This window comes from Dermacentor silvarum, chromosome 1 (assembly GCF_013339745.2).
Source record: "Dermacentor silvarum isolate Dsil-2018 chromosome 1, BIME_Dsil_1.4, whole genome shotgun sequence".
Taxonomy (NCBI): Eukaryota; Metazoa; Arthropoda; class Arachnida; order Ixodida; family Ixodidae; genus Dermacentor; species Dermacentor silvarum.
The window spans coordinates 291,649,041-291,661,517 of record NC_051154.1 but is presented as its reverse complement, the minus strand read 5'-3'; the positions used below and the strand labels follow the sequence as shown (position 1 = coordinate 291,661,517).

The 12,477-nt window shown below is 46.4% G+C and overlaps 1 protein-coding gene across 1 annotated transcript in view; it reads right to left on the bottom strand.

Moving 5' to 3' along the window:
- The window catches only part of LOC119452870 (uncharacterized), a 42,084-nt gene extending 31,638 nt beyond the window's left edge, over nucleotides 1–10,446 (bottom strand). The window contains exon 1 of the mRNA XM_049660358.1: nucleotides 10,287–10,446. Within this exon, the coding sequence (XP_049516315.1) occupies nucleotides 10,287–10,369 (83 nt within the window). The 5' untranslated portion in view covers nucleotides 10,370–10,446. The remainder of the gene's footprint in view (nucleotides 1–10,286) is intronic.
- Nucleotides 10,447–12,477: the final 2,031 nt, after the last annotated feature.

Sequence of the window (12,477 nt, the reverse complement as noted above, 5' to 3'; positions counted from 1 at the left end):
ACTGTGTCACAACTTTTTTCAGGTTCTTCGCCATCTTGAAGCTTATTACTGAATAATCAGCGCCGGTGTCGACTAAGGCATTCAGCTCGCATCCGTCTATTATCAACCGCAAATCTGATGTAATCGTTTCGTTCCTGCATCTGTTTACTGGAATTATCTCGTCATCGCACTGGAACCGTGTTGGAGGATCTTCGAAATTCTGGTTATCAGCGGCCTCACCTCCACAGGTCGCTTGCTTCAGTTTTCCTGGTGGGGGCTTGATGAACGACGCCTAGGCAATCTTGGAGACGCGCGTGGGCTAGGTGATCGGTAGCGCATGGGCGACGGTGACTGATTGATGTTGGCGAGGAGCAATGGGGCTTTGGCGCGTGGACAAGTATTCTTCTATCTCTGCTGGCCGTTCACCGTTTCGGGGGCATGGTGCACTTAAGGGAAAACCTCTTAATCCAGCTTGACGGTACGGGCAGAACCTATACAGGTGACTCGCTTCTCCGCAGTGAAAACACAGAGGTCTGCGCTCGTGGTCACGCCAGACGTCGCTTTTCCGGGGCCTTTGTTCCACAAAACGAGGTGCACTACGTGCTGGAGGTGGATAGGCAGCCGGTGGTTCCAACAGACGAGGTGGACTGCGTACTGTCGACGGGTAGGGAACAGTCGTGGCAACTGCTCCACTACTGTGTACCGCGGGTTGCCTGAGTACGTCGGCGTACGTAGGGGTGCGCCGCATCGGCTGTGGCTCACGCTCTGGATCCCTTATGACCTGCCTCAGTTCGTCCCGGACAACGTCGACGATAGATAGTGCAGTTGGAGTCTGAGGTGTCTGCAACTTGTTGAGCTCTTCCTTGATCACTGACCGGATGAGCTCCCGCAGGGCTTCAAGGTCGTTCGGCATGCCTCCAGAGAAGACATGGGCAGGTGCACAGCTTGCCTCCCGGTTGTATTGCCGAGCCCGCTGTTCCAGCGTCTTTTCGATGGTCGTTGCTTCGTTTCGGAACTCTGCGACCGTGCGCGGTGGGTAGCGGACGAGAACTGGGAAGAGTTCTTGCTTAACCCCCCGCATAAGATGGCGCAGCTTCTTATCTTCACTCATTGTGGGATCAGCACGCTTGAACAGGCGGGACATGTCCTCGATCTACATCGCCACGTTCTCGTTTGTGAGCTGGTTCCTAGCTTGAAGGGCAATTTCCGCCTTTTCTTTACGATCCGTGCTAGCGTATGTTGCTAGCAGTTGTCGTCGAAATTCCTCCCAAGAGGACAAAGAGGGTTCGTGGTTCTCATACCACGTTCTTGCGAAGTCTTCCAAAGCGAAATATACGTTACGGAGCTTCTGTCTCTCATTCCATTCATTAAAGCTTGCCACTCTCTCGAACAGTTCCAACCAGTCTTCCACGTCTTCGAACGAGTCGCCATGGAATGTTGGCGGCTTGCGAGGTTGGCTTACGACCAGCTGTGCCGGTGTTACCTGGCTAGTCATTGTGGCGGCGTCCGTTGTCCGAGTTTCCCTTGGCGTGAAGAGAAGAGGGCCGAATTCGGGCGAGTCACCTCGAAGACGGCGGCTGGTCCGCGGGTGCACAGGTGTCAGTTCCACGGAATGGACTCGCTGGTGGTCGGGGCTACGCTGACTTTCGTTCGTGGGGCTTCGACTCATACCCCGCACCTCCACCAGAAATGTAACGATGTTGAGGAACACAGGTTAAGAAAACAACGATATTTAATAAGGGCGAACCTGTGCCCACGACTTAAAGTCACTGCGGTTGTGAAGAATGCCTGGCAGTCGCGTTCTAAAACTGGCGTCCAACCGTCTTCTTTCTTCTCGAGTCCTGCCTCGTGCGCGTGGCGCATGCGAGCCGGGTCCAACCGGGTGCTCGTGCCACGAAGATCGCTGCCTGTTGCTGCTGAACAACACCACGGAACGGCGTGCACATTGTCCAATACGAAGGGCGCGCAACTTGAATGTGGCCAAGTTGTCGCGGCAATATTGCTGGCTGTGCGGGAGAAATAACGGTTCTTAGCATTTGTTTTTATCTAATCTAATCATATGTGCTTGATTTTGTGCTAAATTATGAGATTATTTCGTGCAGCTGGCGAAATTTTGCTCGTAAAGTACGCTCAGCCGCTGGACAACTAAACCTTGCGAGAAAGCCAGCCTCTGAGTAGGAAGGGGCACGGGTTCGCGGTTAGCAAGGGCGCCACCCCCCGGGGGGTCTGCGCTTATCGCTTGAAAGGAAATGCCACGAGTGAGGGGCTGGCACAGGGTCAAGTGCCTCTGAGTTCATTGGCATTTGAGATTGTATAATAAGGCACCGCTTGTCCAGTGGAAATTGCTAGATTACCGCCTACAGTTATCAGAAATCGGCAATGCGTAAACTAAGCGCCGCCGAACCCGGGTGTCCTGATAAAGGTGTAGTAAACGCTTATTCTTTGCGACATTGCGTGGCAGCAGTGCATGGTGCAGCGTTCTCGCCGTCTCGGGTCGCGTTGACAGGAAAGCTTGAGCGCCCGTTCTTTCCGCGATGGAAAGACGGATGGTCGTTCCAAATCGCTGAAACCACTGACCTCCACTATAGTGGAGATCAGTGGTTGAAACAGACGTGATGCACATTTTGCTGCTTGGGATATTGCACAAAAAAGAGAGTAACGCCATCATGGCATTCGATATCGCACCTGGCGCACGCCAAGCGCTATGGTGTTTATGCCTTACGCCTCCTCCGTGGAGGCGTGCCTTGAAAGCGCGTGACCATGCGTGAATTTCCTCGCGGTTACAGAAATCTGCCCCCAGCGGTCTCTCGCTCATCTCGAAGACCGTATCACTGTGGTGGCATTGAAGTGGGGCTCGCGCCACCGTGCGCCCTGTGTGGTCGCGCTTACGTGCTTTACTATTTCACGCATGTGCCCTCTTTTTACCATCACTAGAAGCGATCGTTGTAACGTACGCCTATTTAAAAAAAAATACAACACATATTACTTGTATGTGGAAGCAGTTTCTTATTGCAGGGACGCAAAATCGTAAGTGCACTGAAATGTGGTCGTTATGAACAATAGATTGTTATGTCTGGGATCGTTATAAGTGGGTTGAACTATGTGTGTGCCAAAAAAGGTGTTTGCTCAGGACAAAGTTCCTAAAAATGCATGCTGGAGTTGCTAAATGTGCAAATGAATTTAGAGTCACTAGAGGACAAAGTGACTCTGACCCAACTTAGTATTCAGTGTCAAGATTGACGTTACGAAACATTCGGGGAGAGTTGGTAGGCATGTCACTACAAGAATGAAGAAAAGCGCACCTTGCAGAAACGGTTTATGGAGAGCACCTCACGAAGGAGCACAAGAAGGAAGACGGTAAGGAATTCCCACTCATGTACATCGTCCACGAGGACGTGCAACACTCCTTGCAGTTCGACGTTCTGCGGCAAGTGCCGCAGCAGGATGTCCACTGCACAGGCGAATATACATCAGGAGCTCGTTAGCACCTGCTTCGTGAGACGGACTTGGAAGCCGACGGTGCCGCTCAGCTACAGGAACGAAAATTATCTCGTGAGATAGACTGACTTCAGCATTTCAATGTGAAGTGGACGCCAACTGCTCTTCCAAAATACCAAAAATTACTGCAAAATGTCTTGCATACCTCCACAGCTTGGTGTGTGATGTATAAAAAGGGAATACAGTGATCAACCTTTTGCTGCGGAGCTTACAAGAGAAAGTCTTGAAAGAATGCTTTATGAGGCAATACTGTTTCACTATCAAGACAATGAATTGCATACAAGCACACTACAGCTGGTATGAAATTGCAACATTAGTTACAGGCATGACAATACTACCAGTGCAAGACGCTAGAGTGAGTGGCCTGGCATGAAGCCGAGCCGCAGTGGAAAGTTTTATTTGTGCATAACCATCACCTAACTTAAACGCTGTATACATGACGGAGAGCTGCCCACAATGTGCCGCCAGCCACTTCATCAGCCAATGGCAAATTTTCATCGCAACTATACTGCCTAGGTCAGTAGTTCTAACCAGTGCTTCATGCATGGCAGCTGGCAGCCAGGGACGCAATTTGCTATGCGGTGGTAACATTCTTCACTGAACGGCATATTGTGCGCCATCCAATATTTCGCTTGCCATGGTTATAGGGGTAATTGACGGAGTCTGGTTCAGCGTGCAGGTAAGAAAACCAGGCGTCTGAAAAAATCGATTAGAGATTGTATGTGCAATTTTTTTACAACAGAATAAGCATAGTTTCAGTTACTTCATGGCAGGGGGAAGGGCAAATGCCACACACCACTCCGGTTGGCCTCCGAACCCCTTCCAAGGAGGACTCGGCCATTAGAGCGGCTAATTTCCTTTTCTTTTCCACACAATCCTTAGCTGTTCCTTCTATAGAGTTAGTATACTACCTCTAGAAGAAAAGCAGGGCGAAAAAAGTGGCAACCACAAAGGTACCTCTTATTTTAATAACCATAAAGATAATCAAAATATGATGCAAACAACAAGCATTTAGACATAGACCGTACGTATGGGCGATGACTAAACTTCATTCTATAGATTTCTAAGATCCCATGGCTATTAATAAAATTTAGGGTGCATGAAAGAGTGCGAAAGAGCAGCTGCCATGTACTTCTTGTGTACATATGCTCTATGGCGGAATAAACTGCATACCACAATGTTCCCATGCTGCGTCATGGATTACTACTAGGAGTGTGCGAATACCAAGCTTACAATTTCGAAGAGAATGGAAATAATAAAAACCAAGTGTGAGTCGAATACGAATACTAGTGGTTCTTAATGGAATTTTTTACCAACCAGAGGTACGAAGAAAAATGTGTCAGTTTATTGCACAGCAAATAATCTACAGGAAAATTATACTGTCTACTCAACAACATTCTCTAATACTACACTTTTGCTTGACAGTACCACAACTGCAATTATTGAATGTTGTCATGAAGGAATGATCCCATATTTTCGCAAGTATAACCCATACCAAAAATTCAGCAAATTTAGCAGTAAAGCCGGGGTGTGGGTTATAGGGAAATTTCACCTTACGGCGTGGCCTAAGCAGCGCGGCCACGACGGGGGTCATCGCATCGTGGCTGAAAAGTGTTAAAACTTAATTTGAACTATGTTGATGTGCGTGCTAAAACCATAATCAAATTATGAGGCATGCCGTAGTAGTGGACTCCAGATTAACTTTTACCCCCTGGGGTTCGTTAATGTGTGCCTAAACTAATTACACCAGCGTTCTTGTATTTCGGCCCCGTTGAAAAGATGCTGCCGCAGTCGGGGTCGAACCCGCCACCTCGGGAAACCCCATAGTCGCAAAGCTGCCGGGTGGGAAGAAGTGTTGATTTCCTGTGTAGTCGCTTCCGTAGTGTCGCTTAGACGCTACGTTACTTTAATGTGGCTGTGCGTCGGCACACCCTGCGTTAGTTCGCAAAACAAGTTTGCACGGTGCTTATTTTCAGAAACAATAAACGTATCCAGTTTGTACGCAACCGCTGTCGGTCGTGTGCAGTAATGGCGTTTCCTTGCCTTCTGAGGTCGCCTTTTCCTTCTCCCGCCCTCCCCCTATGTATGACGACTGTGCGCATAGAGTAGCAAGGTTGTTATCCACTCATTTCATGATTGCGTCGGTTCTATACCCCATGCTCTGCTCCATCAAACTACCTATCTTTTCTCTACCGCTATATCTACCGCCCCTCTGGGCTGTTGCACGTTAGTACAAAGCACTGCAGCTTCTGCAATGCTTCATCTTCTGATGCACCACCCGACCTGACGGGCAAGACAGCTGCAGCAGCAGTGCAACAGTGGAAGGAAGAGCCGAAGGAACGTTCACTTAAATACATTAACTAATCCCTTGTTCCCACTCGAGAGTCACTCGCTTTTCCATGGAGAATGCTGCAATCCTTCTTGGCTGGGTGACCACGATATTGCACCTCTCCACGAATGTAGTTGTCAAAGAAAAACTGCAGAACCTGCGTGGTTGTCCCAGATCCTGTCTCGCCACAGATCAACACCACATGGTTACGGTTGATGTTACTCGCAATTTCTACCCTGCAGCGTGAAATGATAAGCAAGTACTATTGGACTTTAGTTTTCTTAAACATGACCCCGCTCTTTTAAATTCCGATCGATGTGCAGCTGAACGTTGTTATAATAACAATGAAGTTTCATGTGAGATAGAAATACCTACATTAGACAGATAAACCTTCATATAACGGACTTCAATATAATGATATTTCTCAATATAACGAAGTATATAACTTCCTATACGTCGTCCATATCACACCATGCATTTTGAACAGCAATATAATAAAATGTTTGTATGGAGTTAAAGCTCGATATAAAGAACTTTTATACAGTAGACTTCTGTTAATTCAACTCCGGTTAATTTCATTTTTCGGTTAATTTAATCGTGACCGAAGGCTCCGGTTGGCGCCAATGCATTTATATTCTCTTTCGGCAACAGTCGGTGAAACAGTAAGGTTATTGAATGAGTCTGCTGCAGGCGTTCAGTGTTTTTGCTGGAAAGCAACTAGTTTTACCTCGCGTGTAGCCTCCAAAAGGCAGTTGGCGCGCTGTCCGTGTCATTGTTGCACTCAGCCTTGGGGTTGTTCAGCATCGCCAACAAACATGGCAGCGTGTCACGCGGGTGGATGTGTGCAGAAGCCACTGCGCCACACTCGACGAATTCGCGAACCATGCACGCGGTAGCTTCTGCTCCAGGCGAACTCGGCTCCTCCGAACTGGGTTGACAACACGTGATAATTACCACTGCTTTAGAAACGCACATTCGTCAAGCAAGGCTTAGCGGAACGCTGCAGCTCTTCCGGTGAAACATTTTCGCCTTTATTATAAGTAAACTGCGCCTTCCGAATTAGAACAATGACGCTTTTATCTTCCATTCGGAAATGATGAAAGACAGATACTGGCTGCTCACAGTTGTCGGGTTCAATTCTTGTGCTTTCTTACCACGCAAATTTGCTAAGAAATATCCGGAATATACGTCGTAATGTTCGTTCTTCAAAAGCATCTGCCGTGTAGCAATATCTAACCTAATTTATCTTAACGACACTGAAAAGGTTTGTAGATTACCAGAAAATTATTCTCTGCACAACAGAAATTTCTACAATTACCATTGTTTCAAACTTGATCTTATAGCGTGAGGGTAAAGTGCTCACGATTGGGTAATATATGTTAGAACTTCTTTCATAGGTTTTGTTCATTCAGGCATGACTTCAACCCAGGTAATAAAGAAAGGTACAAAAAGTAGGAAATGCTTCTAACACAATATGTCCCCCATGCGCTGTGATCACTGTATCGTATACAATGTGCTTACTTGTGCTACTTTCTGGTACTATAATTTCCAGCATCTCGGTGGTATGTTCAATTCTGGCATTCTTTCATGAACCTGGAATTGATTTTTAAATTTCCCCTGTTGTCTATGAGACTGAGCGCGAGCGGTGTCGGAAAAGGTATCGAGTATGACAAGAACAGTTTCAAAGCCTGCCTTTTTTAATCGTTTGTTTGCCTTTTATCCTACGCCATTTATATGGCAGTAGAAACCTTCTTCTTTCTGGGGTTTTACGTGCCGAAACCAGTTCTGATTATGAGGCACGCCGTAGTGGAGGGCTCCGGAATAATTTTGACCACCTGGGGTTCTTTAACGTGCACTACAACGCAAGCACACGGGCGTTTTTGCATTTCGCCTCCATCGAAATGCGGCCGCCGCGGCCGGGATTCGATCCCGCGATCTCGTGCTCAGCAGCGCAACGCCTTAGCTGACTGAGCCACCTCGGCGGGTAAGTAGAAACCAGCGGAATCGTATACACAAAGGAGCACAATTGCACCAGTATTGGAAATCATAATATTATTTTCCTGTGCACCGTACAAAGTTCTGTAAACATTTTTCTGTTACCTCAGCCCGTACATGAAGGTCTATAAATGGAATAACTCTAAAGCATAGATTGGGACCCTTCCTGAAGCACTACCTTTGAACTAACTCGTGTGGTCTGGCTGTCATGAGACTTCAGCTGTGGAATGAATGCTTAACACTACAAGGCACGAAGAGACGCAGATATATTTTTTGCGCTATATTCAAGCGTAGATGATACAAGACTCCCCATTTGCGGACGGGTTCTCTTTGTCGCATATCGCGTTCTTCTTCTCTCCTTCTCTAGGCTTTTCTTTTTGGAATAGGACAAAAATAGTTCCATTTTTGGCAGCCTTTATGTTCCTTTCGCCAAACTAGTGCTGATACGAGACATTGCCGAATTCGCACAAGTTCACTCGAAGCGCTCAATCATAACTACCTCCTCTGCCGTGGGGCGTGAAGATCAAGTGATGAAATTTCCAGCTTTTAAGGCAGATAGCTGAATTCTTTCAATCTATGGAGCCCTAATGTTGATATGAGGCATAGACTTGTTGAAAAACTATTCGAAGTGGGTGCATAAAAAACATGAAGCTCGATGTTTACGAATTCTTGACTCAGCAGCAATAACAGATCTCGCTTCTGCGTGCATTGGAATCGTCTTCCTTCCGACATTGTTTCCATTTATGATAACACATTATGTAAATCTGTCTTAGCTAACCTTGTACAATTAGTGATTACCATTCCTTACCATGCTTTGTAACAATATCGTGCACTACACTTTCTCTCTGCCCACTGCCCTCTGGCATGCTTCGGCCCTGAGGGTAAATAAAGTGCTTCTATTAGTGCGTGTATCCAAAACGGAAAAGATCGCTCTGTGAAATTGTAGCTTATGGCAAACTGTTCAAATATTTGCGATAATCTTGCAATAGTAAACACGCAAATTAGTGGTGCTTACCAGAGTGGTGCACAAAATATCAATTCTACCACCTTTAGGTGTCAAAACAGCTACAACGTAGAGTTTCGCTATCAGTTTTATTTCTCAGTTACAGTTCTAAGGTATTTTCTGCAATTTAACATGCTTTACTCAAATCAAGAATCCCCTGCAAGTCAGTGGGGAGGTTCTAACGTTATCCTTTATCTGCAGCAAGCAATTATTCGGTCCATTAGATACAAAGCGAAATAATTTCTCCGTTATCACTCTTCCGAGTTGTAATTATCCTCTTGCGAAACGGGGATTTCAGCAGAGCCACAGCATGGATTCCTCCAAGCAAATAAATCTGGGTAGCATGAAGCAGCTGGACATCGTCGTGAAGTTGGCGAGGCACATGAGTCAAGCAGCGGCAAAGCGTCGACGAGAAGAGGCACATCAAGGTTAACGTTAAAAGGCATTAGGTGTGGCAAAACCACAACATGCGCGGAAGTTGCGTATACATCCTCCGAAGATTATTTATTTATTTATTTTATTTATTTATTTATTTCAATAGCCTTAAGGCCCTAGTGGGCATTACATAGGGGGAGATTGCAGGTGATTACATAAATATAATGTATAAACAATATATATCGAAGACAAGAATACTTACAACAAAACAAGAAAAAAGAAACAGCGAGTTTATTTGAACTAAATTTAAAAAGCACGATTTGAAATAATCATACAAGCATAGTTTGAGAGGCTAATTAATAGCAGATGAACGCAGCCACTAAGAATGGGAGATACTGATCTAAGAGGAGATCAGGACTTGGCTTAACAATTATGTAAGTATTGAACCCTGCGCTACGGTGGAACATCATGGACGCATTTCTCTTTCTTTGTTTAATGAGAAAATCACTATCATCATCAAAAGTCAATGAAAGTGCATTTTATCGAACGATACAAAAATATTCAAGTTTATTATGATGCAATGTGCGGAAGCTCGCCCATATTATTCGTGTTACTACGCAAGCCCAGTTGAATATAACTCCCCATGGCTGTCGATTGGTATTGCTACAGCTAATTCTCTTTTGCTGGACTCTGTACAAACAATTTAAAAGCTATTATTTTTTCTTCACCAAACAAAACAAGCCGTAAGGTTGATTTTCGAAATTAAATTATTTCAGCCTTTGTACTTAGTTACCCGCCACGTTGGCTTAGCGGCTATGGTGTTTCATTGCTAAGGTAGAGGTCGTGGGATCAAACCCCGGTCGCAGCAGCTGCATTTATATGGCGGCGAAATACAATTAAGAACGGCGGTGTCCCATGCATTAGGGGCACGTTAATGATCCCCGGGTGGTCAAAATAATTAGTAGCACCCCCTACTGCGTGCCTCGTAATCAAATCGTTGTTCTGGCACGAAAAGCGCAAGAATTAAATTCAATTCAACTGAGATTCGGCACGGTAAAATCCCCCCACCCCCTCCCTCTTTATACACAGGATAATGAAATCAAATACCTGTGTATCATCAGCGAGCGTCCGGTACCCCTCGATACGACCATCTTGTGGCGGACTCCTTGGACGGTGCATGGTGTTTGCATGGTGTCGCATGAGACAGGGTGTCCCTGACGCTCACCACAACGAGCAGGCCGCACTCGGCCTTCGGGAACAGACTACTCCGATGTCCTACGCAGCTGTCGGAAGCACGTTCGTCGCCCTTGTTCCATGGCCAAGTTGCCGGACCGGTAGGACACGTCGTTTTTGGCCCCCTCTGGACGTGTGAGACGAGTAACATTGAGGAAGGCGTCTTGGTGGCTTTCTCGGTGACTTCCGAGAAAGTGGATGCGCAGCCATGAAGGAGACGGTAAACTGCGATGCCTTCAGCTACATTGATGCCCATGGCTGGTACTTGGCCGATGCCGCTTCTTTCCGCGATGCTGCGTAGTGGGTCCGCACAGGTTGGCTAGCGTTCTAAAGCGCGAGCAAGATTTTTCTATGCCACGTGAGCCTGGCGGGTCAGCGCGCTAGCGCGTGGCTTCCGTCTCGTTCTTCTTTTATGTGCGAAGCACCTTATGCGAAGCACCTTATGCGCTCGGACAGTCGGCGCCTCCTGTCGTTGTCGTTACGCTTAGCAATCGGCTCGTGTTCGCGCTCAGCACGCGCTCTTGCCGAGCGCGTGCCGAGCGTCCCGCGTTCGTTTATAAATCGTCCAAAAATAAATGAGTGACTGCGTGTGCCTTGCCCGGAATCATGATGACTGGCGCATCGCCGGAGTACTCCGAAAACATGTCCGTGTTGATTGTTGCACCCATCAGAATCACCTGCCGCATGAAAAAAGGGGATGCAATACACCGATATAAAAATTTATTCAGCAATTCATTTATGCTATTAAGACCTTCAGTGCCTTTCGAGATAACACAAAGAGGATATTGGCTTACAGGGCATATGACAAATTACAGAATAAAATAAGTCGGGAGCAAATGTTGAAATACGCAATACTTCAACAGGAATACATTAGCTAGAAAAAAATGAAAAAAGAAAAACAGGTAAAAAATTACGGTGAAACGGCACTCTAGTATCAATGTTGACCAATGCATCACGAAACAAGGCATTACCCCAGATGGAAACAACAGTTACGAAAAGGTAACAAAAAGGCAGCTTCGAAAGCAGGAGGGGGCGAATATTCGATATATTCGAATGTTCTCGATTATATGAAATGAAAAATTGACATCCACCCATATGCAGCACGAAGCTGCAATTTTTCCTTTCATGAACTTTCCTCCACCTTGCGGAAATCTGCAGAACTGATTTGCCGTCGATTTTTTGTTTAATATTCGTATTTAGTTCGAGAAGTATGTATTAGAAACAAATCGAATATATTGCTGGCTGTGCTGGAGAAATAGCGGTTCTTAGCGTGTATTTCTATCTAATCTAATCATATGTGTTTGATTTTGTGCTAAATTATAAGATTATTTCGTGCTGCTGGCGAAATTTTGCTAGTAAAGTACGCTCAGCCGCTTGACAACTAAACCTTGCAAAAAAACCAGTCTCTGAGTAGCAAGGTGCACGGGTTCGCGGTTAGCAAGGGCATAGGTATGCTCAAGGGGGGGGGCGGCTGGCCCCTCTAATCATCTAGAGAAAGGGGGGGGGGGCGCAAAGTTGGCCCCATATTTTTTCTCAGTCGCGCCCGTCCCTTTATTGTTAAAGGGGCGCCAAAGGGAAACATAAGGTTCCCGCGGACTGCTTGCAAGAACCACCATTACACAAACCTCGTAGTACTTACTTAGTGCCAAGAGAATGCGTCATTTAAAGAAAAACGCGTTTTTCTAGATTGCAACTGCCCTCTACCGAGTTGGAAGGCGTCTAACGTAGCATTCGACATTCCCGCCTTTGGCCGCCAACAACGTTCCCCGGTATAACATAGCGCTAGAAAAACTCGCAGCAATACTTACTGATACGCTTGTTTGCGTACACTACTGGTTTTGCGCTATTTTCTCCAGATAGAATAACACCAATGAGGTGACCCGGGCATTGTTGTGCAGTGTGCATGTCATCCACGTGTTACTGCCGGCGCAAAGCCGCTCCATATGTGTGTCGCAATTTGGTGAGCCTCTGTTTATCCTGCCAAAGTGCCACGCCTCCGAAATGCGACATGATCGACCCATGTATACCGTGAAATTTAACGAAATTAATTTGGCCACGATTAAAT